The sequence below is a fragment of the Pteropus alecto genome, unplaced genomic scaffold (assembly GCF_000325575.1).
Source record: "Pteropus alecto unplaced genomic scaffold, ASM32557v1 scaffold11, whole genome shotgun sequence".
Taxonomy (NCBI): domain Eukaryota; kingdom Metazoa; phylum Chordata; class Mammalia; order Chiroptera; family Pteropodidae; genus Pteropus; species Pteropus alecto.
In genome coordinates this window covers 6,430,507-6,455,535 of record NW_006431956.1, presented here as the reverse complement: position 1 = coordinate 6,455,535, position 25,029 = coordinate 6,430,507, and the positions used below count along the sequence as shown (strand labels likewise).

Here is a 25,029-nt window from a genome sequence, read left to right as displayed (position 1 = left end):
GGTCCTCACAGTGTCACTTGTCTCTTGCAATCTAGAGGGTCAGGGGACGAGCCACTTCTGTTAGCTGAGGGGTCCATTCTAGTGCAAATGAAATTTGTATGTACTCGAGGCACAACAGGAATGAGGGGTAGATTAGAATCCATTTGGTCCTGAGATGTGAAACAGTTACAATTAATTTAATTGGAAGCAACATTTGGACATGCTTTGAAATCAACATATGTCAATGAATGTGGTCTCCAGATAACTTGGAATGAAGTGATGCCTAATGTGCAAAGTTGTGTGGGTAGAAGTAACCTTTTAGGAAGAAAAAAAAAATTAAACTATTCTTTTATTGAAGAGGAACCGTGTTAGTAGAAATGAGGATCAGAAAATCTACCCTCTTTTGTTCTTACCAAGCATGATTTGCCAGTGCTGGTGCTATATTTTTGACATTCGTCTTGAACTAATTTTATTAATAAGACTTATTATTTATGGCACAGAGCCTTTGTGTAATTTGTACACATTGTTGCCAAGTCCCCTGAGAGCCTGGCAGGTGGCTAGTGCCATTAGCGTGATCTCGTTATTGGGGAAACTGAGACCCCTTGAGGTTCAGTGAGACGCTGATTTCATAATCCATGAGAACTGTATCCCAGATGCGTATAATGCTCCATTTTATCGTAGCAGCAAAGTTGCAGTCTGAAGTCAAAGGCAAAGTCAAGTATGAGTCCTTGCTTGGGTTCCGGAATTTGGGAAAAAGCTCTGTGGAGCAGTGGATACACGAGAATTGTGAAGGAAAGAGCTCTGGAGGCGATCCTGATCAGTTGGTGAAAAAAATGTGGCTGACGTGTGATGGCAGTGAGCAGAAGGGAAGATCCGGGAAATAATGGATTGCGGGGACCTGTCGGGCTACCTTTGACTTTTAGGATTGGTAGGATGGAGTGAGACCTCCTCCAAGGAAGATCATTACCGACTTTACTTCAAAAATATACCGCTCGTGGTCACATCATTGATGCTGTGCGTGTGTGTGCGTGCGCGCACGTGTGTGAATTACTTACAGTTCTATTCACATGCCGTGTCCTTACCTGTTTGAAGAGTTGCATTTAGTTTGACACACTGAAAGACCGCGAAGAGGATAGGCACTTTCAAATCTAAAGCTTTGTGCTTAGATAGTTTTGCATATGTAAATACTTCTTTAAAAAAATGAAATAGTATAGCTACTGGGAAATTTCCACTTAAATATGTCAACATGATGAATAGACGTGTTCACAGTTAAATAGCAGATGTTGTTTTAACTTTTTTTTTTGGAGTGCATCAGTCTGGATTCACCAATGACTAATTCATAACTTTTATTTTTTGGATATCACCTGATTTGTCAGTAAAATTTGTGTCCGAAATTCTCTATTCAGGTGTATTCCTTGTGGAAAATTCCGGCATCTTGATTAGACATGATTTCTGAGACCTCACAGGAAGAGAAGCCATGAGATAAAGCTCTTCCAGTGATTATTTGGCCTACGTTATAAAAACTATACTCTTCTTGAACTAAAGGAGGAGTAAAAAGGGCAGGTACCTCACCTGGACAGGATCGGCAGGTGCCCCTGGCCCTCATTCCCTCCTGACCTCCCAGGACGCTGGGTACCCGTTCCCTCCACCTCGCCCCTTTCGGAGTCTTTGCTGTCCATTGCTCTCTGAAAAGATGTTAGAGATTTCCTAAAAGGCAGGCGTTGAAGTAAGAAAAGGAGGAGAAAGGATCTTGTCATCGGCTGTCTAGGATACTTAGATACTTGAACTTTTCCTGCAATTAAGCCAAATCCGAGAATGAAGGAGTCCGGGGAAAGTGGCCGCTGAAAACCCAGCCGGTCGGGGAAGGGTGCGCTTCGCGTCGTTTACCTGTGGTGTCCACTCCAGCCGTAACCAGACCCGAGCACCCTGGTGGTGGTGCTGGTTTTTTCTCAGGCCATTTAACCTCAAGAGCTGGCCCAACAGCTCCTGGCTTCAGGGTCGCGATTGCACACAAAGGCCTGCTGGTTTCACTACTCTCTTCTGAAAGAACTTTTCCGAATCAGCGTAAACCCAGCTTATCAAAAATTCTCTCCACAGCAGTTTCTTTTTGGTTCCCTAAATCCATCAGCTGCCACCCTTCCTCTGTCCCGGGGGTCAGCAGTCTTTCTCTTATAAGGAATAATTTAGACGAGGCAGCCCCGGTCCCACCACGGATAGCATTATCCTAAAATGATCATTATGCCTTTCTCAGAAGATGATCGAACTGTTTCTACTGTTTAGTGAGTTACAGTCATGCTTCTTTTGGAGTCTCTGTGTATGTGTGTATGTGTGTATGTGTGTATGTGTGTGTGTGTGTATGTGTGTGTGTTCAGTCCTTAATCGTATCAGTGGAAATGAGATATTTTCCCCACAAAGAGAAGTACTCTTCTCTTTGAAGATGGAAATTACTGCTAAGAATAAAGGCCATAATTGTTGGAAGGACTGTGAGGGGGTCTGGTTCAGTTCAGTGGCCTTTTACTACCAAATATTCAAGAGCTGGTTGCCTCTGCTTAAACTCTACGGGTGACCCCTCTGCATATGTTCACACAGAGCTAACTCTAATTCAGGGACACAGCCTGGGGTAGAGCTGGTGTGTGTATCAGATCTCTCTCTCTCTCTCTCTCTCTATCTCTCTGGTGGGTTCTGCTTTTTTGTTTTAAAGTTGGAGCTCCGATTATTTCATGATGCATCACAAGAAGAGACTAGCCACGGTCAAGAACACTTGAACATGTCTACCCTTCTCCCCAAACCGCCTACAGTCACATGTACCATATCGTTCCTATCTGGTTCACAGTTATTTGCCAGTCCGTGGTTACTGCACACTTTCTGTTCTCCCCGTGCTCACCACTTGACAAGGAACCCTTTGCTCAGTAGATCCTATCTGAATAAGTAAAGCCCTGAGTGAAAGTCCCCTACCGCACTCCAACGTTAATATGTTTAGAAGTCTTTAGGAACCTGGAAATCCCCGCGGTTTAAAGTGAGATGTCACCCGTGAGGCCCACCTGTGTCCAATCTTGTCCTACCGTGGATGGCTCTTTTTCTGCAGTTAGTGATACCTTGCCAGCTTCGGGGCCGGAAGTCTCGGTACTAATGCCAGTACGAAACCTTTGAACAGCAATATTCGCTTCACATTGGCCCAAAGCAACCTCCTCCAACTGAAGACTGTAACTCTGCAGTTTCCATCGGATTCAGCCTGTTCGTCTGGTGATGAGTCTTCTTCTTGAAGGCTTTTGCCTTTCTTTGTCCTTACCAGATGAGGAATGCATGAAAAAAAAAGTGGCGTGTAATGGGGAATTAGATTGATAACGCATGACAGCGAATGGAAATAATAATCGGAGCGTTGCCAGGCTGTGCCATTCATAACCGTAAAATGCACAGTTATGCTCTCACTACTTCACATGCCTGTGAACTAGTATAGATGTGACGAACCCAAACTAGGAAACCAAAGAGTGGGGAGCTGTCTGGAGTGAGGCGACACACCTACCGACTGAGCCGGGGAGTGCATTGCTGGCTTGCCCATTCCTCAGCCCCCGCTGGTGATCCCCAGTAAATAGTGGATATTTCTTTCTCTGTGAGAGAGAGAGAGAGAGAGAGAAGGGAGTAGGGACAAAAACCAGATTGGAGCCGAACACAAAGGAGGGCAGTGTTCTGCCTCTTCAATCCCCTTTCATTGGGATGGTTGAGTGTTTCGTAACAGTGACTACAGAGTGACCAGTAGCACAGATGTAGCCTGCAGGTCTTGGCAGGAGAGCAGAGACCTTAAGGGCTGCCGAGTAGCGGGGACTGAAGTCACACCAGATGTGTGGTGCAGTCCGCAGATCACGCACAGATGAGATTTGGGGGTTCTCGGTGAAGTCGAACATTTCCGATGGATAGAGTCTCAGGAAGGAAAGGTGGGTATTTAGATCATTTTTGCAAATGAGGAGATGCTCACAGATGTTCGGGGACCGTGCCAGAGTCTCGGTCGCAGTGCCAAGACGGGAGTCTCTACCGCCTGACTCGAGACGTGTGCGAGGCGGCCTGGTATGGCTGCAAAGTGGAGCTGTGCTGTCCAGCCCCACTCTGATTTCTGGCTCTGCCCCTGACTTGCTACGAGGCCTTGGGCGAATTAGTGACGATCTCTGAGCCCCAGTTTTCTTATTTATAAGAAAAGTGACATTCAGAAGGGCCGTATCTGTGAAGCACCTAACGTAAAAAATATGGGAGACTCTTTTAGAATGAGAATTTTTGTCTTTGTATTTCGCCCTCCCCATCCGGCTTACTCATGTCACTGGGAGACCAACAGTACTAACTGCTGGGGGTTTGGAACACTTGGGGTGTAAGGTCAGTCGCCGCGGCAGTGGAAGGTGCCTCTGACGTCAGTGGTACCACCTCATCTACAATACCGAAATGAATTTTGCAAACAGAAAGTAGCGTGGGGAATGAGCTTTAGCTCTTTCCGAGCTGGAAATTGTACTAGGAAGTAGGAAGGTTTTCAACTCTTACTTTCTTATTTACATTTTACCGGAGTAATTAGTGCAGTGAGTTCATGGCAGAAATAAGCCCAGACCCTGAGTGTACTAGATGCTTGTGAGTTTTTCTCATCACACCCACCACCTGACCGCTCCGAAAATCCTGGCAGAGTTTCCTCGTAGCATGAGACATCAACCTGCCAATTTGCATAATAGTCATCAAAAATTATTTATGCACTCAATAACCCCTTAGGTGTTAAATAAAATGAATCAGGCTGATAGATGGTTCATCGTCCGGAGACAGATTTAAAGGGGCACAGCCAGGCAGCAGGCTCACAGCATTAAACAAGAACGAAGGCAGGGAAAGTATTTATAGAACATCATGGCCACATCCAGGACAAGGGTGTATTTTAGGTGAAGGCTCAGGGACAGCTTTTGGGCATCGTTTGTCTTGACAGGGTGGAGTGTGTCTGTCATCTTAGGGAGAAATCATAAGCCAGTATTTGTTTGCGGTTCCTTCTTCCTTTCTTGTGGAAAATATGGTTTCTGTTGCCCACCGCAGCCGGGTCTGTCTGCCATCCTTTTCGTAACGTTGTAACTTAGTCAGTAGAGATTCTGTGCTATTTAGATACAGAGCTCTGTAACTTCCAACTTGGAACTATATCTAAGTACTCAGAGAAGAACATCCAAAACCACAGTCCTTTGTTTCTTATGTAGCTAGATTCTTCTTTTCTTCTTGGCGGTAGAATTGATCTCACTCCTAGGGAACTGATAAAACCCAATGGAATAATTCCAGACCAACTGCCAGTGGCTCTTGGTTTTTTATGGGACTTTGGGAAAAGTCAGGATGTGAGCGTGCTTGCGTGTTTGTCCTTTGGAAAGGTGGGAGCGAGGACGCTGGCGTTCCCCTGGTGACTGTAAGGTGGGGATGAAACCAGCACGCAGCCTTATTTCACCAGACCTTCGCTGTGGGAGGTCGCCCGTCAGACTGGCTTCGAAATGGCTGCTGCTTTGTTTGGCTATTGACCAATTTTCTCCACATCCAGTCCCCCAGGGGACCCTCCCTCTGAGGGCACCCCAGGGTGAGCAGACGCTCCCGAGCCTCCCTTCACTGTTACTAGTTCCAGGGGTGGTTTTTTGATTACTCCCGTGCCTCTTCCTCCTAAGCCTTAAAAATCATTGTCCTATGATAAATGACTCACCACGTCTGCCTCCCGCTTCCTCTTCGCTGCATTCCTAGCAGTTAATTCTCCTGGCCTTTTACAATACGTTTCTGTAACGCCTCGTTCATATGTTTACTTCTCAGATTCTTTGGGGGTGAGGTTCCCACTGCCACCATCACAGTTCAGGGCCTCTTCCTTCTTTCCTGGGTCGTTCGAAAATCATCACAACGTGCCCCTTTACCACCTCTGTCTCAATCTCGCACGCGCACGCACACACGCACACACACACACACCACCTTCCACCACTCCTCCCCCCCCCACCACCACCACCTTCATTCCCCGTAAACCACAGCCTTCGACATGGAATGAAAGGCCCGACACAGCCTGGCAGCTGCTTATTTCTTAAACGTCTCCTCTGACGTGAACCACACACCGTCTCGGCCCATTCAGGCTGCTATACCAGCATGCCACAGACCGGGTGGCTTATACACAGCAGAATTTTATTTCTCTCGTTTCTGGAGGCTGGGAGGTCCAAGGTCAACGTGCCAACAGATTCAGGACCTGCTGAGAGCCTGCTTCCCAGTCGATAGACGGTGCCTTCTCACCGTGGCGGAAGGGGCGAAGGGTCTCCCTGGGGTCCCTTTTGTAAGGGCACTAATCCCAATCGTGAGAGCCACACCCTCAAGGCCTCACCTCCTAACACCATCTCATCGGCTGTTAGGTTTCAGCATATGGAGTTTGAGGGAGACACAGACATTCAGTCTGTTGTATGTGCTACACACACACACACACACACCCTTGCCCTTCTCCAAGTACCTTTGACCTTTCCTGGATGTCAGCCTCTTGCAAATGCTCATCCTTCAGATCGAGAGGCTCCTCCTGTCCCTTCTCTGTGGGACACGCCTGCTTATTTCTTGATTCCACCCCCAGTGTCACCTTCTCCTATCGCTCCAAAGAGTGTGAGTCTTCCTCCTCTATTCTCCCAAAGCATCCTCTCCAGACCGCTCTTCCAGTTTGGATTGGAAATTGGAGCGACCCGTGTACATGTCCCCTCCCGCGTAGCTTTCCAAGGGAAGGACCGTGTCCTATTTATCTTTGACTCCATAGCACCTCACAGTGTGCCTCTCATTTGGTAGGTGCTAAAAATATAAAGGAGTAAAGATTGTCACATGTCGTGGCTTCTCCTTTCTTTGTTTGCAGATAGCTAGAATGACTTTTTTGCCTGCCTGTGCCTCGTGTCCTTACCTGCCCTCCTCTCTCTGCTTTTTAGCTCAGACTTCTCTCTCTGCATGTTCCTATGTCAGAGAGAAGAGACTAAAGATCATGCAGCCCACCTGTTCCTTGCATGAGGTTTAGCCTTGCAAGCCCCAGCTGCAAAATGGCAGGAAGTATCTGAGGACCACAATTGTTGATCGATTCATTCATTCAGAAACCATTCATCCAGTCAGTCAGTCAGTCAGTCAGCACACTTGTTGATGTGCCCCCGTGTCTCAGGAATGTGCCAGTGCACAAAACAGAAAAACTCTTGCCCTTGGGGGGCTTGCATTCTAAGAGGAAGAGGCAGGCAATAAATATAATGAGTAAATTATATCCTGTACTAGAAGGTGGTAATTACTATGGAGAAAAATAAAGCATAGGATGAGAAGTAGGGCAGAGTTGCTGTTTTCAATACAGGAGTCAGAGGAGATGTCGTGAGGAAGGCTTTGAAGGGTGTGATGAGGCAAGCCGTATGTTTCTGGAGGATTTTCCAGGCAGAGGAAAGAGCTCCTCAAAGGCCCTGAGGTGGAAGAGTGACCTGGGACGGGGTGGGGGAGGCGGAGGGGAGGGCAGAAGAGTGACCTGGAGGGGACAGCAAGGAGATGAGTGATTGGTGGGGCCTTCAAGGCTCTGTCTGGGGGGCAGGGTGGTCGGGGAGTGTGGCGGATCTGGGGCACACCCGGCTCCCACTTGGGCTGTGCTGTGCAGGGATGAGACTGCAAGGTGACAGGTGACAGCAGGGACACCAATTGGGTGGCTATCGTAAGAATCCAGAAAGTGACAAAGCGGTGGTGATGAAAAGTGTTCAGGGTCTCGCTATGTTAAGAGGGAACCAACAAGATTTTCTGGTGGGTTGAGGTAGGATGTGCGAAGAGGAGAGACGTCTAGAATTTGGTGATGGAAAGTTGCTCTTCTCTGAGAGGGGAAAGCCGTGGGCGGAGGCGGTGTTGGGGGACAAGGGACGTCAGAACGTGACATGCCGAATGGACATCCGGGTGGAGATGCTGAACGGGCCGTTTGTGTGCAACGCTACCCAAGCCTGGGACAGGGGCAAGTCGGAGCAGAGGTCCAGCGTGGGCCTCAGCCACGTGGAGGGGATGAAGCCTCCGTGGCCCGGTACTGAGCACGTCAACCATAAGCACCGCACTTCAGATCAAAGGATGTGCGGTATAAAAGATGAAGGAATTCCTCAGCCGGTGGAGAGCGCTGCTGAGACGTGCCGTCGCACCTGCTGACCACTTACGCCGCCATGATGCTCTGTCTTTCGGTTCTGTAAAAGGAATGTCTCTGGATTTATTGATACACATTGTATCATTGATTTACAGGAAGCTGCCCATATTTAAAGTGTACAGTTTGATGGGTTTTGACCTATGTCTACACCCGCGAAGCCATCCCGCAATCAAGAATTGTAGCTCCATACTTTCAATCAGTCGTATCTACTGAGGCTCTTTTGCGTTTAAAGCTCCATGCTGGGCACCATGAAAGATATGAAATGTTAATTACTGTCCCTGCCTCATATGTTGTTCTGATTTAAAATTTTGGCTTTCTTGATATAGCGATCTAATCACAAACTTATTTCCAGGTCTTTTTCCGAAGCGTATGCTGAAAATGCCCTCAAGCTTGGTCACCAAAGGGTTTAGGATGACACGTGTAAACCCTTGGGCAGCAGCATACTGGTTCAGTCAGGAAAGAGGAAAGCTCAGGAACCCTGCCGTCTGTTCATTGGTTCGGATACAGGCAAAAACGTATCCATCCCTCGTCCCTTCTTTCGGTGGAAACAGCCCGAATGGTGGGCTCAGGTTCACCCTTTTTCACTATGCGTACCCTCCTGACGAAGGCTTTAAGAAATTGTTCTGTGTCGGATTAGTCAAACTTTTTGTTTGACTAACAGATACAAAGTAACCTCTTTATGGCTGTAACGACTTGCTAACAACATGTACCCTGGGTGTCCTTAGATCGCTCATTTGCAATGGCCATTGCTTTTGAAGGGACTGCATGATTTCCTGTGACAGCGTTTCCACTACCAAGAAGGGGGCGAAGGCAGGGGAACCCTCATTCGGTTTCAGAATCTTCTCCTTCCCCCTTCTCACCCCTCTCCATTTCTTTTACTCTCCCAGCCTCACCCCCATCTTTAAATGTTTTGGGGGAGCAGATGCATCAGCTCTAGAAACCTGTCCTGTGCATGAAGCTGGGGCAGCAGAATCAGGACCCCCAGGAGCAGGGTACCCAGCAGGAGTCGGAGGTGGTCCTGGAGCAGCTGTCATGTGGAAACCTCAGACAAGATGAGTGGAGGGAGCGAGCTGCCAGCCCACCTCCTGCAGACGAGAGAAGTTCTTGCCAGGGAGGCTCCAGCAGCCTCCTTTCCAGAGAACTTGGTTGGGTAAGCAGGCAGGAGGCTGGCTCCAGCCCAGACCGACTGCCCCTTGCACATGTCAAAGGGAGCTCCCAAGCTCTGGATGCTGCAGGCTCCCAAGCTCTCCCTGTACCTTTTATCGTGGTGCTGGGTGGGAGAGGGGCAAGAGCTGGAGCAGGGACCACCCCATGGGGGGTACCCATGGTCCTCGGATCTGCTCAGGTGTGATATCACTAGAAATTTAGTCCGATTTAAGCATGAGTCTCACGAGAGTCCACTATTGGGCCACGGTGCTTCCTGCCCAAACCTGGACGGCTTGGCATCCGGGTACTGGGCGCTGGACCCAGGCACGTAGGACATGTGCTTCGTGTCTTGTGCTGCTTCTGTGAGAGCAGGTGGCCCACAGGGCCACCCTCCTTTTTTAGGTGGCCATTCTCCCACTATGCTTCAAAAGTCACCAGAGAGGAAGGATGGAGTTCCAGTCACTTGCAGTTGGTCCAGAATACTCTGCTCTCCCCACAACCCCAGGGGTGATGGAGAGCTTGGCTGTAGTGATGCACACAGAGGGTTGTTCGCCGGGGAGGAAAACCCTCCCCAAACTCTCACCTCTGTGATAAGACGCTCCAGCTCCCACTGCTAGCGGAAGGAACGTCAGCTCTGCTCATTTGCCGTGTGGTCATGTAGATAATATAAACTACAGAGAATGCGTGTGTTCCTGAGCCTGGGCTTGGGGGTCTGTTAGAGCATATCCCATGGAATGCAAATTAAGTTGTGTCGTACCTATATTTCAGAAAGACTCTTGCAATGATATATAAGGATGTATGTTATTTGAATATATATTTATTAACTTATGTAAAAATAGGGTGCCTATTATGATAGTCATTCCATTCTGTTTCCATCACACGTATATATCATTTTAATGTCAACAAAAGATTTGAAACAAAATAATCTGTTGCTTGATGAGACCCATGGTTGTAGTGTTGTCTCATCCCACTGATAACAATATAAGCAAAACTTTTTTTTACATTTTAATTCAAAATGACAGATTTAATTAGACATTGGAGCTCAGTAGGCCAATTCGTGTTACCAAGAGAATGTCGTGGAGGTTCTCCGTTATCAGGTGCGTGAATACTCACCTGGCAACAGCACACGTCACCGCTTCACACAGCATCGCATTTTATGATTGCACATTTATATGAAGGAAGTTGGTAGGAAAAAGTAGAATGTGTTTGTGCCTACCCGTCTGTAGTGCGATTTTTAAAAACAATTTTCTGAAGCAGTAAGTGGATCATGTGACTATTCGTTGCATGAAACTACATGTAATATCATAACAAAAAGCAGTTTGTTATTAGAATGAGTGTGAGTTATTAGAATGAGTGTGTTTTCTTAGCATTCTTGTCTGTAGGTGTGCACACATGTGCATGGCTCACATCTTAGAGGGTGCGAGTCTGTCCCAGCTTACCCCAGGGTGCAGGGTACCACCACCCCAGCTGACAGCCTTCTGGCCCCACCAGGAATGATGAGCCAACCCGTTCCACTCTGAACAACGATGCTTGTTTGAAAGTTCTCACTTCGGTTGAATTCAGACGCGTCTTCTGGAACTTCCACTCACTGATTCCATCTCTGCTCATCATTGCAACGTTCTTCTCTCCCTTCTCATGGAACGATCAAATTTCATCATCGCCTTAGCATTAAATCATCAAATTAGCAAGTCCCCACGCCCAGGCGTGCCCAGGACAGTTCAGTTTACACCTGCTATCTTCGTGGAATCGATAATAGTTCCCTTTCAACTCACAAAAGTGCGTTGGCATGGACAGTAGACTGCAGGGTCCCCCTGCCACGGGAGCCTCTACTGTTTAGGCTGGCGGGTGGTTTTCCATCAGTCCTGAGAAGACAGAGCTTCCACATCTTTACCCAGTCTGGTTCCTCCTCTTTAGCATCGCTCCATTTTATTGTTCTCATTTTCTGTATGAAATATGGTACCCGGAATTGAACACAGATTTCCAGAAATGGCTTAACCATAGTAGAGTATAGGACGCCTCTTGATTCCATTAATCATGATGCTTCGCCTCTGCAAACTGAGCATAGGACACAAAGCTACAAACAATATGATCCCAATCTAAAAATTTTCGAACCTACCATCTTAAACCTCTTTGTCAACTTTCTGGCACGCTTTCTGGGTCTGGTTACAAATCATGGCGGTTACAAATCATGGGTCGAGGGGTGGGTAATACAGACGTTGAGAAAGACAGCTTATGTTTTAGTAGCTCTTTACAGGTTTCCAAGTGCTCGTGTATCTTCGTAGGCTCTGAGCCCTCTTTCCAGACTCTGCTCATTTCTGTATCAGTTGGGAGTAAATTCATTTGAGAGCAGCATTCAGCGGCTGCTCACTGTTTTATGAGTGATTCAGCCATCCTCAGACCGCTGGATGCATGCTTGCTCCTCTTTGCCGGCGCTACTGCACGGCTCACGTTTCCAGAACACGCCATGTTCTCTCCCATTCCAGGCCTTCTTTGCATGAGGGTGCCTGTGCCAGACGTTCCTTGCTGCGGATACCACTCCCAGTTCCCCAGTGAGTTAGGGTCCCCACCAACTCCATAGCATCTTACACCCACCCCCTTGTCACGTGGATTACACTGTAATAACCTGTTAATTTGGGTAGTTCTTTCTGGGACAGAGAAGCTCCTTCAGTTTGGGGACAAAATCATGTCCATCATATGTCTAACAAGATGCCTGAAACCTAATAGATGTACCATAAACACTTGTGGAATGAACACACACTACAGTGGCCACTATTAACATGTATCCTTTACTGCATTTCTCTTATTTCATTAAAAAAGATTACTAAATTACTCTCTAGATTACTAGAGAGCTAGATGGCTCTCTTTACTAAAAGAGAAATTGCTAAGTCAAAGAATACAAACTTTTTATCCGTTTGCATTTTAGTTTTATTTCCTGTAGGGCATTAGTAGTCTTCTAATTAATTTGTAATTACCTGCTAATTAAAAAATTTTATCTTTGGGGTATTAACTCCTCCTTAGAGTTGTTATCCCATCTCCAAATTTGCATTTTTTTTTCTTTTTGTTTATGGTACTTTGCTGAGTGGGATTACTTTTATCCAAAAATTTTTTTAATGTCAGATCTTTATATTTTTCTCCTTTTGTCTCATCCATTGCTTCTATGCTTGGAAAGGCCTCTTAATAATTGCGTATCTATTTTTAATATTTAACTTTATGAACCACCTGGAATTTATTTGGGGGAAGGAGGCGCAGTTGGTTTATATTCTTTCAGAGTTAGTCTTATCATTTCCCTTCTAGGTTGAGAAGGTTGAAACAAAACAGGAACTGAGTCGTTCAGTGGTTCATCTTTTAATAAAAAGCCGTTGGCTCCAAACAATGAAAACACTGCTTTCCCTGATCTCCTTGCTTTGACTGTGTCTTTAAAGGCTCTTCCATTGTCCTTGACTTTCTTGTTTTAAACCTTGGCTTCCATTTTTCACCTCTGTCCCTATAAGTTTATGATACTGCCTCGTCTATGTACGTAATATGCATAATATCCTATGTCGCTGACACCTTGCATGTGTGATGCTAAAATCTAGTATCTTTTGGGATTTCCATGCACATACTTTGTGTTCTTTGGGCATCTCAGTCTTCACGTTCTCATTCAATCTTCTTTTCACTACGTGATCCAATTTTTACTTTTAAAGTCTCCATGTCATACAAACGCTATTCTTTTAGACCCGTAGAGTCACCCTTATCATGTTGTTGTCATTGTTTTTTGGACTTTTAAAAACTGTTTTCCTTGAGTCTGTGGTCCCCATCTAAAATGCCCATCAGATCTCCTACTATAAAAATTCCAAGTACAGTCATCAAAACCAAAAAAAAAAAAAAAAAAGTTGAGATATTTGCCTTTTCCTTTGGACAGAGCATCTTCATTCCACACAAAACACTGTCACTAGGGTATGGGAGTCAAAACACCACGTGACAGAGGCCAGGTGTTTTCGCTCATCTTTCCTTGCCTCCAGGAGGACGGTGGGATGCCGGTCGGGATACAGGTTCTTGCTGCTTCTTGGCGTATTTTGTTTCTTTGGGGTTTAGACCACACTCAGCAGCCTGGAAAGGATGTCTGCATGGACACCTGTGCTGTGAATGGTGTGTGTGTGAGAAAAACACCTGAACCTGCCGAGGGACACAGGCAGGCCTCCGGGCGAGCAGGAGGCCTCCCTCTCCTCTGTGAGCGTCACGCGCTGTGGCCTGGTGGCTCTCGTCATCTGTGTCAATGTCGTCCCACGTGGCGTGCGCTCACGCTCCTGAACCTCCATTCTCAGGCCCGCTCCAGCATCTCGTGTCAGCTCTGTCGATAGCCCCGGGTGACTTGGGAGCCACCGCTGCAGCGGAGAAGGGACTGGGCCCCCGGCCTCCCGTCGGATGAAGTACCCCCTCTAGAGATGGCCAGGGCCCCGCGGAGCTGTGTGCTGTGAAGTCCTGGGGCTTGGACTGCAAGTGGATGAATATTTTTAAGAAAATGTAACTTGCCTGAAGCCCTTTCTGTCTGTGTATTCTGCTGTGGGGTTAAGTTTCTTGAGGCCGCTAGGAATGTCTTGCATTCACTGATTTCTAGCTGTGACAGCTCTAGGACAGTTGAGACTGATCTCGCGACTTTTTGGTGCCTGGACGGGTTGTTGGGCCTTCACTTGTCTGGGGAGGAAACTGAGTTGCAGAGAGGGATGTGCCGTGTTGCGAGCAGAAGCCGCCACAATGAGTCGCAATGGGAAGTTGAAGTCATGTCTCTGGAATTTCCTCCTGAGCCATAAAATGGCCTGGGTCAAAGGGCAGATGGCGAGGTGCTGCTGTCAGACATCCGGATGCTTCCCATGTTTCCCGCCTTCGTGGACCATGCTTAGGGACGGCGTGCTGGACGGCAAGCCTCTGTGCTCGGGCCGGGCCTGGGATGCCTTTGAAATCTGAATTTTCTATTTGATGATAAAGTTTTAAAGGGTAGGATTTCAGGTTGTTCAGGGAAGCACAGATAATTTTCCTAAATAAAGCGTGTTTGGGAAACATTCATTCTTCCTTTTATATAATCCTAGTGAGTCTTTAATATTTCTTATTTTATTGTCTCATAAAGATATTGCCTCTGAAACAAATCTGAATCACAGCTCAGTAACTTAACTACGCACAGGGACGTGAACTAGTAGGCACACGGTAAAGAGTTGAAAAATGTTTATCTCTAAGCAGCTTTGCTCCCCATGCCCACCCCCAGTGTCTTAGTGACAGCAGTTCCAGTACAGATTAGCATCAGGAAATATAATGGTACCATGTGTTAATTCAATATTTTTTAGCTTTTTATTTTTAAAAACCACATTTTTTTTTTTCTAAGTTCAGAATCTGGTACCCTGTAGTCAGTCATGACGCACAACCGCATTAGATTTCTATGAAATGTTAAAAACGGTGCACTAGGGTTACTTCTTCCTCTGTACATATATACGAATCTGGTACCCTGTAGTCAGTCATGACGCACAACTGCATTAGATGTCTATGAAAATGTTAAAAACGGTGCACTAGGGTTACTTCTTTCTCTGTACATATATACCATAGTATAGAAATCATTTGACAAAGGGCAATAAAAAGTGGAAAGAGGACATTTAAGGAGTGGGAGAGAGGGAGGGAGGGAGGGGGTCAGGATAGAGAGAGAAAGAGGGACGATAATCATATTATAATGGATTTTACTTAGTTTTGAATTCGAAGAGAAAATATTCTTAATAAAGTATATTGTCACATGCTGAGCCTTTGTACCCCATGCCCTTCCATATAAAGCACCCTAAAATCACCATTTGGGGGGTTGTCATTGCAAGTTAGTCATTTTCTAGTAAAACCTTGAGGACGGGGACCCCCTGCCACATTTGGACAGTAGCACCTTGCACATTCAGGAGAAGTCAGGCTGCTGTGGACGGCTGCTCTCAAATATGGAGATTAAAAAAAAAACAAAACAAACAAAGAAAACCCTTGAGATTCTGTGTTCCTTGAGCCACTTCCAGTCACAACTGGCTTCCTAGTCATTCCATCTGCAGTGAGGGAATGCGTCAAACTTTCAGTCTTTGGATTTCTGACCTATGTGACGATCATAATTCTCATTTGTAAATTAATTAATTTGATTTGATATGTTAAAATTACAGACAATCTAAGACGAACTGGCTGAGAAAGGAGCCTCGCAGGCTACACTTCCTATGGTTGATCTCAAACACCGACATTCATTTTTCTAGATCAAGTTACTTTCTTACAATTTTTTAACTGAAAAAAAGAAAAAACGAAACAAAAGAAAACAACAACATTAAGTAATATCTGGGTGGGGTGGGGAGAACCACCCATAAGCGTAGCATATCAGCTAGTTTATTTGTACCTCCTAATTCCTGTCTGCATGCCTTTATAGGACACATACCATTTCATATTCTGCTGTGCTCACTGAAGCTAGTGTCATAAATGCATTTCCATGTTTCTGCATGGCTTTTGTGATTCAGTGCGTATCTTAACAGCAAAGTTGGGTAAATGGAGTAGACACCTCACTTTCAAACCAACACTTTTCTATGCATTGTTTAGAATCACAGCACGCTTGGCAGGCCTCTGCTTGGTATACGATTGTATTGTAGTGACACGATTTATGGCTGGTGTGGTGGCCAGCTAGCCGACATCTACAAGAAGCCTTGTTCTCCAAAAGGATTTCCTTTGAGGGTGATGCCAGTACTCCAATTGTGCCTGAACAGCTGAAAAAGAAAACAAGGAAAGCCGTATTATTTTACAATTGTTAGTATTCAAAAGGAAATTTCACTATGCCTGGCAAGGCAGACAAAGCTACAGATGTCTACTCTTTCTCTGTATACACCCCAAATGGTCAACCTTTCTGAACTGACAACAGGCTACTCCCATCTTACTTTATTTAGTACAGAACAACAAATGGGCCCTCTTTTGTTTTGGCCGTGCTGGCCAAAGAAAGTCGTTCGTTCAAACACATGATGATTCAAAGCTGAGTTTCTGTTTAGACTCATGTTTCTGGGCTGACTTTTTTCAGCAACATATCGCCTTCCAAAAAGGAGGCAGCTTGTAAACTCCCTATGAAAATAGGGAGCATGCTTATAAATTCCCCAGGACTTAGCCGTGGGGCTTTGTTGCAGAGAAGAGTGAACTTGGAAGACCTTGGGTAGATCTTAACGTCTCGATGCATGTTCCTTCCTTCCAGTGCTGAGCAGATAAGGTTAGATTAACGTAATGAGAGTTTTATGTTCCAGATGAAATCAAGAACCTCAGGGGAAACTTAGACATGGGTATGAACTCATTGTCACGTCACACTTGGCATGCCTTGAAATATTTTGAGAGAATGATACACCACCTCGCATTACTATGATTAAAACTTTATTCGATACAGTAATGTCTTTCAGATACCAATTTTCCTCTGCTTTTATGAGACCTGTTGGAAGGTGAATAAGTGACTCAAGAACGCGTTTATATCCTTAACCTTTTACGCCACAGTAAAGCTCAGAAGTTTCTGTTTTAAAGATGTAAAGGACAAGCAGCATTTCTTCCTTAATATTCTCCCCTGACTCCACCCTTCAGAGAATTTTCTCAAACCTGTAATAACTGTTTTTAAAGGAATTTCAAAACGATATGCTGGATGGTCGTAGCTCTTTCTTCCCTAAAAAATCCAGGCGTGAGGCTTCGGTTCTTTGTAAAAGAGAACTGAATTGCCGAATATCTAACTTGGATTCAGAGTACCTGTGCCATTGCTGCCCACTGCCCTGTTGAAACGCCAACATTTTTGGTTTATTTTTTTGACGAAAGAATTGCTCATATATTTTGGCGTGGCGGCATATATTTGTCTCATTTAGAATTGTAGTAGCTTTCACTGAACTCATGAGAATGACTGAAATGAAGCTGGTGGACTTTTTTTCCCCCGGCAAAGTCATTTATTTTCATTGTAAAAGTTTTTTTTTTTTTCCTTGAGGTATAATTGACTTATAACATTGTATTAGTTTTAGGTGTACAACATAACGGTCCAGTATTTGTGTATATTGTGACATGACCACCACAATGGGACGAGTTAACATCCATCGCCTCCCATAGTTACGCATTTTTTTCCTTGTGATGAGACCTTTGATGTTTACTTCTTGACCCCCTCCCCCCTTTTAGCCTCCCCTCCAATTTGGCAGCCATCAAAGTGTTCTCTGTATCTTTGAGCTTGTTTCAGTTTTGTTCGTTTGTTCATTTTGTCTTTAGATTCCACATATAAGTAAAATAATATGGCATTTGTCTTTCTCTGTCTGACTTACTCCACTCAGCACAAATACTCTCTAGGTTTATCCATGTTGTTGCAAATGGCAAGATTTCGTTCTTTTTTATGGCTGAGTAGTATTCCATTGTATGTATATCCCACCTCTTCTTTATCCATTCATAAATCAGTGGGCACTTACGTTGATTCCCTATCTCGTCTCATAAATAATGCTGCAGTGAGCATGGGGTGCATAGATCTTTTTGAGTGCGTTCATCTTCTTCGGATATATACCTAGAAGTGGAATTGTTGGGTCATAAGGTAGCTCTGTTTTTTAATTTTTGAAGAACCTTGATACTCTTTTCCTTAGTAGCTGCACCAATTTACATCCACACCAACAGGGCATGAGAGCTCCCTTTTCTCCACGTCCTCACCAGCACCTGTTATTTCTTGTCTTTTTCTTAACAGCCATTCTAACAGGGGTGAGGTGGTATCTCACTGTGATCTTGCTTTGCATCTCCTTGAAGATTAGTGATGTTGAGTACCTGTTCATGTACCTGTTGGCCGTCGGGACATCCTCTTTGGGAAAATGTCTATTCAGATCCTCTGCCTATTTTTGAATTGGGTTTTGGGGTGGTTGTCGTTTTTTTTTGCTATTGAGTTGTGTGAATTCTTTCTATATTTTGCATATTAACCCCTTATTAGATATATGATTAGCAAATATTTTTCTCCCATTTGTAGGTTGCTTTTTCATGTCGTTGATGGTTTCCTTTGCTGTGCAGAAGCTTTTTAGTTTGATGTAGTTCCACTTATTTTTTTTAATAAAGCCGATGAATTTTTACAATTAAGTCAGTCAGCTAGGATGCCTACTGTGTGCAAGGTCGATGGATTCTAATGGGGTCTGAGATCGTTTTCCTGCCAAGAAAATTAACGCCTGAAGTCCAGAGCTCAGAAAGGGAATAAGGACTTCACACAGGCCCACCGCACGCACATCCATAGCTGCCTGCTTCGGCTTATCTGTGTGAAAGGGAAAGCCTCTGGATCAAAATTTTCCCACAATGTTTACTCTGTTTCAACCTCTGTTAGAGTGTGAGCGAGCGAAACCTCCTTGATGATTTTTCTCAGAGCGGGGGGCTGCTGAGTCATGGCTGTGACTCCCGTTCAGAGACGGTTCACCTTTGTGCCATCCCAACTTGGCTTAGGGCCCATCACTAGGGGAAGTGACTTGAGGGACGATAGGTTGGCTACTTTTGAGGAAAAATACGAGGGCTAGAAGGAGCCTGTGAGTCTTCTTGTCCAGGCAGTGGCGTTGGAGCCAGCTCATACTCATTGTCAATGTATTAAAATTAGTAAAGCCATCATTAAAATTAAATTGTATAAACAGAGTTGAAGAAATTACGTTAAAAACAAAGGTGATAAATACTCAAAATACGTCACTTCCTCATTATTTTACTACGCTTTACCGTCATCTACGCTCTTCAGATTATTTGTCCGTTGAAAGTACCCAGCGTTGTCATGATAGTAAATCGGACGTAGCGAAGGTATTTGGAGTGCAGCAAGATAGGTTTTGGTGAGCATGGTGGCCAACACCTATGAGAAGCCTTGTTCTTCAGAGGATTCCCTTGAGGGTGATGCCAGGGCTCCAGAAAATGCTACAAGTTATGGCTTTTTTTTTTTTTTTTGTCTAGAAAGCCAGTTATTAAATATTCAGCAGCACCCACTGGGCCCAGCCCACTCATTTTTGTCTGTGAGACTGGGGCGCAGAGATGGACAGAGGCTGGTCCAGAGTCCTACAGCCAGGAACCAGTGGGGCTAAGACTCAGCTCGGTCCCCTGGCGCCTGTTTCTGTTACACCACACAGGGGTGGGGGTCAGGCTTAGCCGTGAGCGCTGGTCTCCGCGTTTCCTCTGTCGTAGGTGAAAGCGCTCTGGGCACGAGGGTCAGAAACGAGGAGACGGGAGACATATCAGAAATCGAATGCAGTTGCCAGAGGAGGGGTCTTCTGCTCCCTCATGATCAGTAACTGGGACACGCCAGAGGCGGCAGAGAACGGACACTGAACTCTGTCTCTCGTGTAGGACGAGCACGTTATTGAGTGGAAGAATGACTAAATAATGAGTGACACGTATCACCACCGGACGTTACGTTATGTGTTTGCTAATTTATTTTGTATCTTCTCGTAAGAACGCAAGCTCCATGAGGGCAGGGACATTGTCTTGTGTGCTGTTGTCCACCCCAGCGCATAAGAAGTGCTTGATAAATGTTTTTGAATGAACGAATGAATGAACGAACCAGTCTTGCCGCTTCTTGGCATTACACAGCACCAACTCCCAGAGGACGTGTTGTGCAGAGGAACATGCCTGGTGGGGGCCACTGCAGGGAGCCCTCTAACCATTTGTCAGGCCGCTGGACTCTCAGTGACCATCTTTCTCTTTCTTCTCAGATGACGGAGGGCCGTCGATGTCAAGTACATCTCCTTGATGACAGGAAGCTGGAACTCCTAGTACAGGTAAATGACTTTTGGCCGACTTTCTGAGTTCCTTCTGAGACTGATGTGGTTCAGACTTGGACTCAGCTGAGGGATGGGGGAGAATGGAAACTGTTTTCAAATCCAAATCTGTTAAAATCTGTGAGAGGAGCACTAGGACACACCCTGGTATTTGTGTGTGTGTGATTGCTATTTTCGTTCATCCCGTTTCTTTGTACACCACCCCTAAGGCATTCAAGGCCACATGTACATCTAACCTATTGTTGCAAATCTCTAGAGAAGGAAATCCCACAACTGACATTAGCTATTCTTTCTGCTTGGAAGAAGTTAATTATAATATAACCTAAATAACTCTTGCTGCAACTAAATCTGTGTTCTAGTTGTCTAGAAAACAGTTTATTATTTTCGAATTAAGCTTTCGTGGATATGACGAAAGAGAAGCAATCTCTTCGCCTCTCTCCCCTATAAGAGCTGACTAACCCCTCTACCCCATCCTGGGGTCAGCACTGCCATCTCATTTTGGACATCTGGAGAAACTGACACAGGGGAAATGAATTGATCTTCAAACTAAGAACACAGTGGTGTCAGACAGGTCGGAGAAGCCATTGGAATCCTATAGGCCCTGATCTTTTCGGCTTACTCTTGGAAAAAAAAGCGTTGTTTGACCCAGAGCCCTAAAGCATGGTGAAGTTTCCAAACTTGATTTAAAGAACTTAATTTCAAATCTGTTGTTCGACTCCCACTTTTATAACCCTATTGGTTTCATATTCTCACATGTCTATCACATTCTTAGGGCAGTGCTCTTCATCAACCATCACGTTCTGCCATGAAGAAGCTACAGTTAGTTCATCAGGAGGGTGAAATAACACCCACATGCCCATTCACTGAGGGGTCAATACGGCTTCACTGGGGAGATTCACATGTAAATACTCTCACCTCGTGTTCCCTTGTACATGCTGCTCAGATTTCAAAATGATCCAGTTGCTAACTTAAAGAGTTAATATTTTTAATAGGATTTAAGTTATAAAGGCATTGTAAATGCAATGTAGGAAACAGAGAAAATAAGAAATAACTCATAATCACAGCACACTTATTCAGTTACAGTTCTCATTTTAGCAAATCTCCAGCATTCTTCATATTTGTATTTCTTGCATGGTTGGGATCGTAATGTATATATAATGCTATATTTTATTTTTCTACCTAACATTGTCATTCACTAGCCTTTTCCAAGTTATTGTAAGTTGTCATCTCTGTTAATGGCTGCATAAATCCCAGAAATGGATATGCCATTATTATCTAATCATTCACGCATTTGGGTACATTCAAGGGCTTTGTTTTTTGTTTGGTTTGGTTTTTACAGTTTTTACCACTATGACAGGAAAATGCTATGATTAATTTATCCATGTGGGTAGAATTCTCCCACATGTTGGATCATGTCCTTATTAGGCTAGATTCCTGGGCCTACAGTCTTATGGAGAGTGCAACTCGTGATATGAATTTGGGGTGTAAGGTAGTAGAGAGGAACTGTCAGGTGAGCATGATCTCTCCAATTAGCAGGATCTTGAGCTTTAACAAAGCACTTGGAACTTTAAGTGGCTCAAAATCAGTGTGAGTTCACAGGGCAATGGTCCAGTATGACTGAGACGCTTTGTTTTATATCAAAGCTTGGAGGCTTAGCAAGCAGCCACCTTCTGAAACAGGAAATGAGAGCTCAAGTGACAGGGAAGGTAGAGTCTCTTGGCCAGCCTGCCCTGGGAAAGAATGAGCAGAGGCATCTGAAATGGACTCGAATCCCAGGAAAGATATTTAATTACTGACAGGCAGAGTTTTGGAAAGGTCGTTCTAAGCCCTTCGCAACCAAGAAAATGTTGAATTAGACCAAAGAAGAGGAGTTCATATTCTTCCCTTCCCATTTTTAGAACACGCTTCACGTTTTACTCCCTCTTCCTAGAACATCATCTTTCCCATCCTCACCCCTGTACCCGCTGGCTTCCGTTAAATCTTTGGGTCACAGCTTAGAAGACACTTTCTCCCCTCCACCGACCAAGGCTTTCCTTTGCCCTATCCTCTGCCCCTCCCAAGTCTGTGTCTTACTGTCCTCCCCTCCCCCAGTGGTTTTCTCCTTACAGCACTGCCACGAGTCATTGTCACACTCACTGGCATTGCCTGTTTCCTTGCTGCATTTCCCAGAACCACCGACAAATTGAGGGCTGAGTCTGTGTCTTGAACACTGTGCCCTCAGTACCCAGCCCAATGCCTGGCACACATGTCGCTAAATAAATCCTTGTTGAGTAAAAGAGTGGGTGAATCCTCATGCCCTGATATTACTTCCCTAAAGGACTTTTTGCTACAGAATACAGAATGATTGCTTCGTAGGGGATTTAGTTTAGCACAAAAAAAAAAAAAAGAAGGAAAGAAAGGAAGAACGATTTTAACTACTTTCTTTCTACTTTATTGCAGAGTGGGCTTTGGCAAAACTTGGGGAAATAAGATTAAAGCTATTGAACAAAAGCCACCTTAAATATATGGCCTTTCTTTCTGCTCTGCGGCGTTCTGTTGTCCAAGATTATGTTCTTTTGACAGAATCCTTTCTAAAGGGAGTCCCTGCCCTCCAGCTCATTTGGACCTACCTCTAGGTTTTGAATAGCAGAAAACATTTTCACTTCCTACCCTTCTTTTAGATATCATAAGCTCATGAGGTGATAAGGTTCGCTGCTGCCAAAAGCTTCATTGTCGAGAAGAGTTTCCGAATGTTTGTAACAAGCCTTAGAGGAAGCAATGCCTCTGAGCCTTAGAGGAAGCAATGCCTCTCACCGTCTTTTGATCTGGAGTTGAGGCGATGGGCGGGGCAGACGTTTCCACATTTACCTGACAAGGTGTATAAGATGGAGAGTCAGGTTGGGAGGAAATGTGGAGGGCCACACCGGCTTCCCCGAGGGCGACAGGCACTCGTGAGTAGCATAGCGGCTGAGGTGGGAGGTTGGGTTTTTCGGCCACTAACTTTTAGAGTAAGAGACGCATCAAAGGCTACACCTCACCAGTGCTAGAAGACTGAGCTGACAGAATCAACAGGTAGCCATCGCTTCCCACCGGGAGGGTGCTGGTAACCAGCCAGCCACAGAGATCATTTTCTGTGGTGGTGTAGATATGACTAGTGTTAGTAGCATTTCCCTTCTCTGGATCGCAGAGCAGAATGGCCATAATCCCAACACATCATGCTCTCCCTAAAGCCCTTTGGGATTACTGAGTGGAGTCTGTGCTTCCAAATCCCTGATTGCCCCACAGAAATCCTCCATGATGCACAAGGGTGCAGGGAAAGGGTGGAGGTCAGGAATGCACACACTGGGGTTTGATATTCGAAAGGCTCATCCCTAAATCCACAAGCAGTTAGTTCCCTGACGTCCAGGACGTTACCATGTCACTCCTTAAATCCTTAATTCCAGTTGGAGAGACAAGGTGGACATTCAGTAAGAAATTAGCCTTATTCGTAGGTATAAGGACAGCTTGTCCAGCCGGCTCACCCTCCCATCAAACCCGGACACAATGTCTTTTGCTCTGTTTTCCAAAATTATTTCAACCTATTAGAAATATACTCGAAAAAGCCTGCATCTAAATAAGAGAGGTCTCCATCATGTACGTCTCCCAGGCAGCCTCTTCCTGAGGTGTCCACAGCCAGTGGAGAGGATGCCACGCGTGTTTTGTATTGAATTTCTCAAATCTCGTCTTCATACAGTTATTCCTTTAAAATTACTTTCTTCCCTTCTTTTTCTGATCTGCATGCATATTCAGGGGGAGCATTTTGAAAGCAAAGAAAGGGAAATGTGGTTTAGCCTTAGTGAGAATAATATAAGACTGAGAAGAATTAGGTTCTGGGCTCTTTCTCTTGGTGTCTTAAAAATAGAATAGATAGATTGTCACGAGATAGGCGTGGCTGAGGTGTGGCCCTTACTCACTGGAGTCTCCTGAGGCCCGTGATCCTGTGTGGTCTCCTGTCCTACAGGACAGGCCGGGACAAGAAGAACAGACACGAACCTTCTGCTCCCAGAGATGCCCATTTCATGGCTCTCGCCAGCGCTTTAGATGAGCAAGTAGTATGCTCTGCTGGCAGAATGCCTTGCTTTCGATGGCAGAGCCTTACAAATCACCCCTGCCACGATGGACCCCACTTTTTAAAATTTATTTTCTGGTTACATTTGACATGTAAGATTGTATTAGTTTCGGGTGTACAACACAGTGATTAGACATTTATATTCCTTATGAAGTGATCACCCCGATGCGTCTAGCACCCGTCTGACACCGTGCATAGTGATCACAGCTATTGACTATATTCCCGATGTTGGGCCTCATATCTATCTCAGTGGCTGTTTTTATAATTGGAAATTCATTCTTCTTAATCCCTTCGCCTTTTTCACCGCCCCCCCTTCCTATCTGGCTACTATCAGTTTGTTCTCTCTGAGTCTTTTTCTGTTTTGTTTGTTCATTTATCTTTTTTTTTTTTTAGATTCTACATATAAGTGAAGTCATACAGTATTTGTCTTTCTCTGTCTGACTTATTTCATGTACCATAATACCCTCTAGGTCTATCCGTGTTATCACAAATGACAAGATTTGATTCTTTTTTATGGCTGAGTGATATTCCATGGTATATATGTACCATATCTTCTTTATCCATTTGTCTGCTGATAGACACCGAGATTCCTTCCATATTTTGGCTACTGTAAATAATGCTGCAGTGAACATAGGGGTACATGTGTCTTTTCAGATTCGTCAGATGCCACTTCTTGTTTTGTTTAGGCGGCTGCCCGGCAGCGTGAGGCCGTATCCGAGGATTACTGTGTCTCTCACCTCTGACCCCCTCTCTCAGTGGCCGTGGGCAGCACGATTCTGCCAGTCTATTTCTGTTAAAACAGAGGAACCAACTGTCCCGTGGCTCTGAGAAGTGGAGCCAACTTCATCTAGTCAGTGTTTTTCCAAAGAATTAAAGATAGTAGCTGGTTTTTGTTGGACAAGGCATGGTGGCCCGAATCACGGGACAGAAAC

General features: G+C 45.1%; 1 protein-coding gene across 1 annotated transcript in view; it reads left to right on the top strand.

Moving 5' to 3' along the window:
• FRMD4A (FERM domain containing 4A) overlaps positions 1-25,029 on the top strand; it is a 290,837-nt gene that overhangs the window by 93,180 nt on the left and 172,628 nt on the right. Inside the window, exon 2 of the mRNA XM_025043396.1 lies at positions 19,945-20,010. Within this exon, the coding sequence (XP_024899164.1) occupies positions 19,945-20,010 (66 nt within the window). The remainder of the gene's footprint in view (positions 1-19,944; positions 20,011-25,029) is intronic.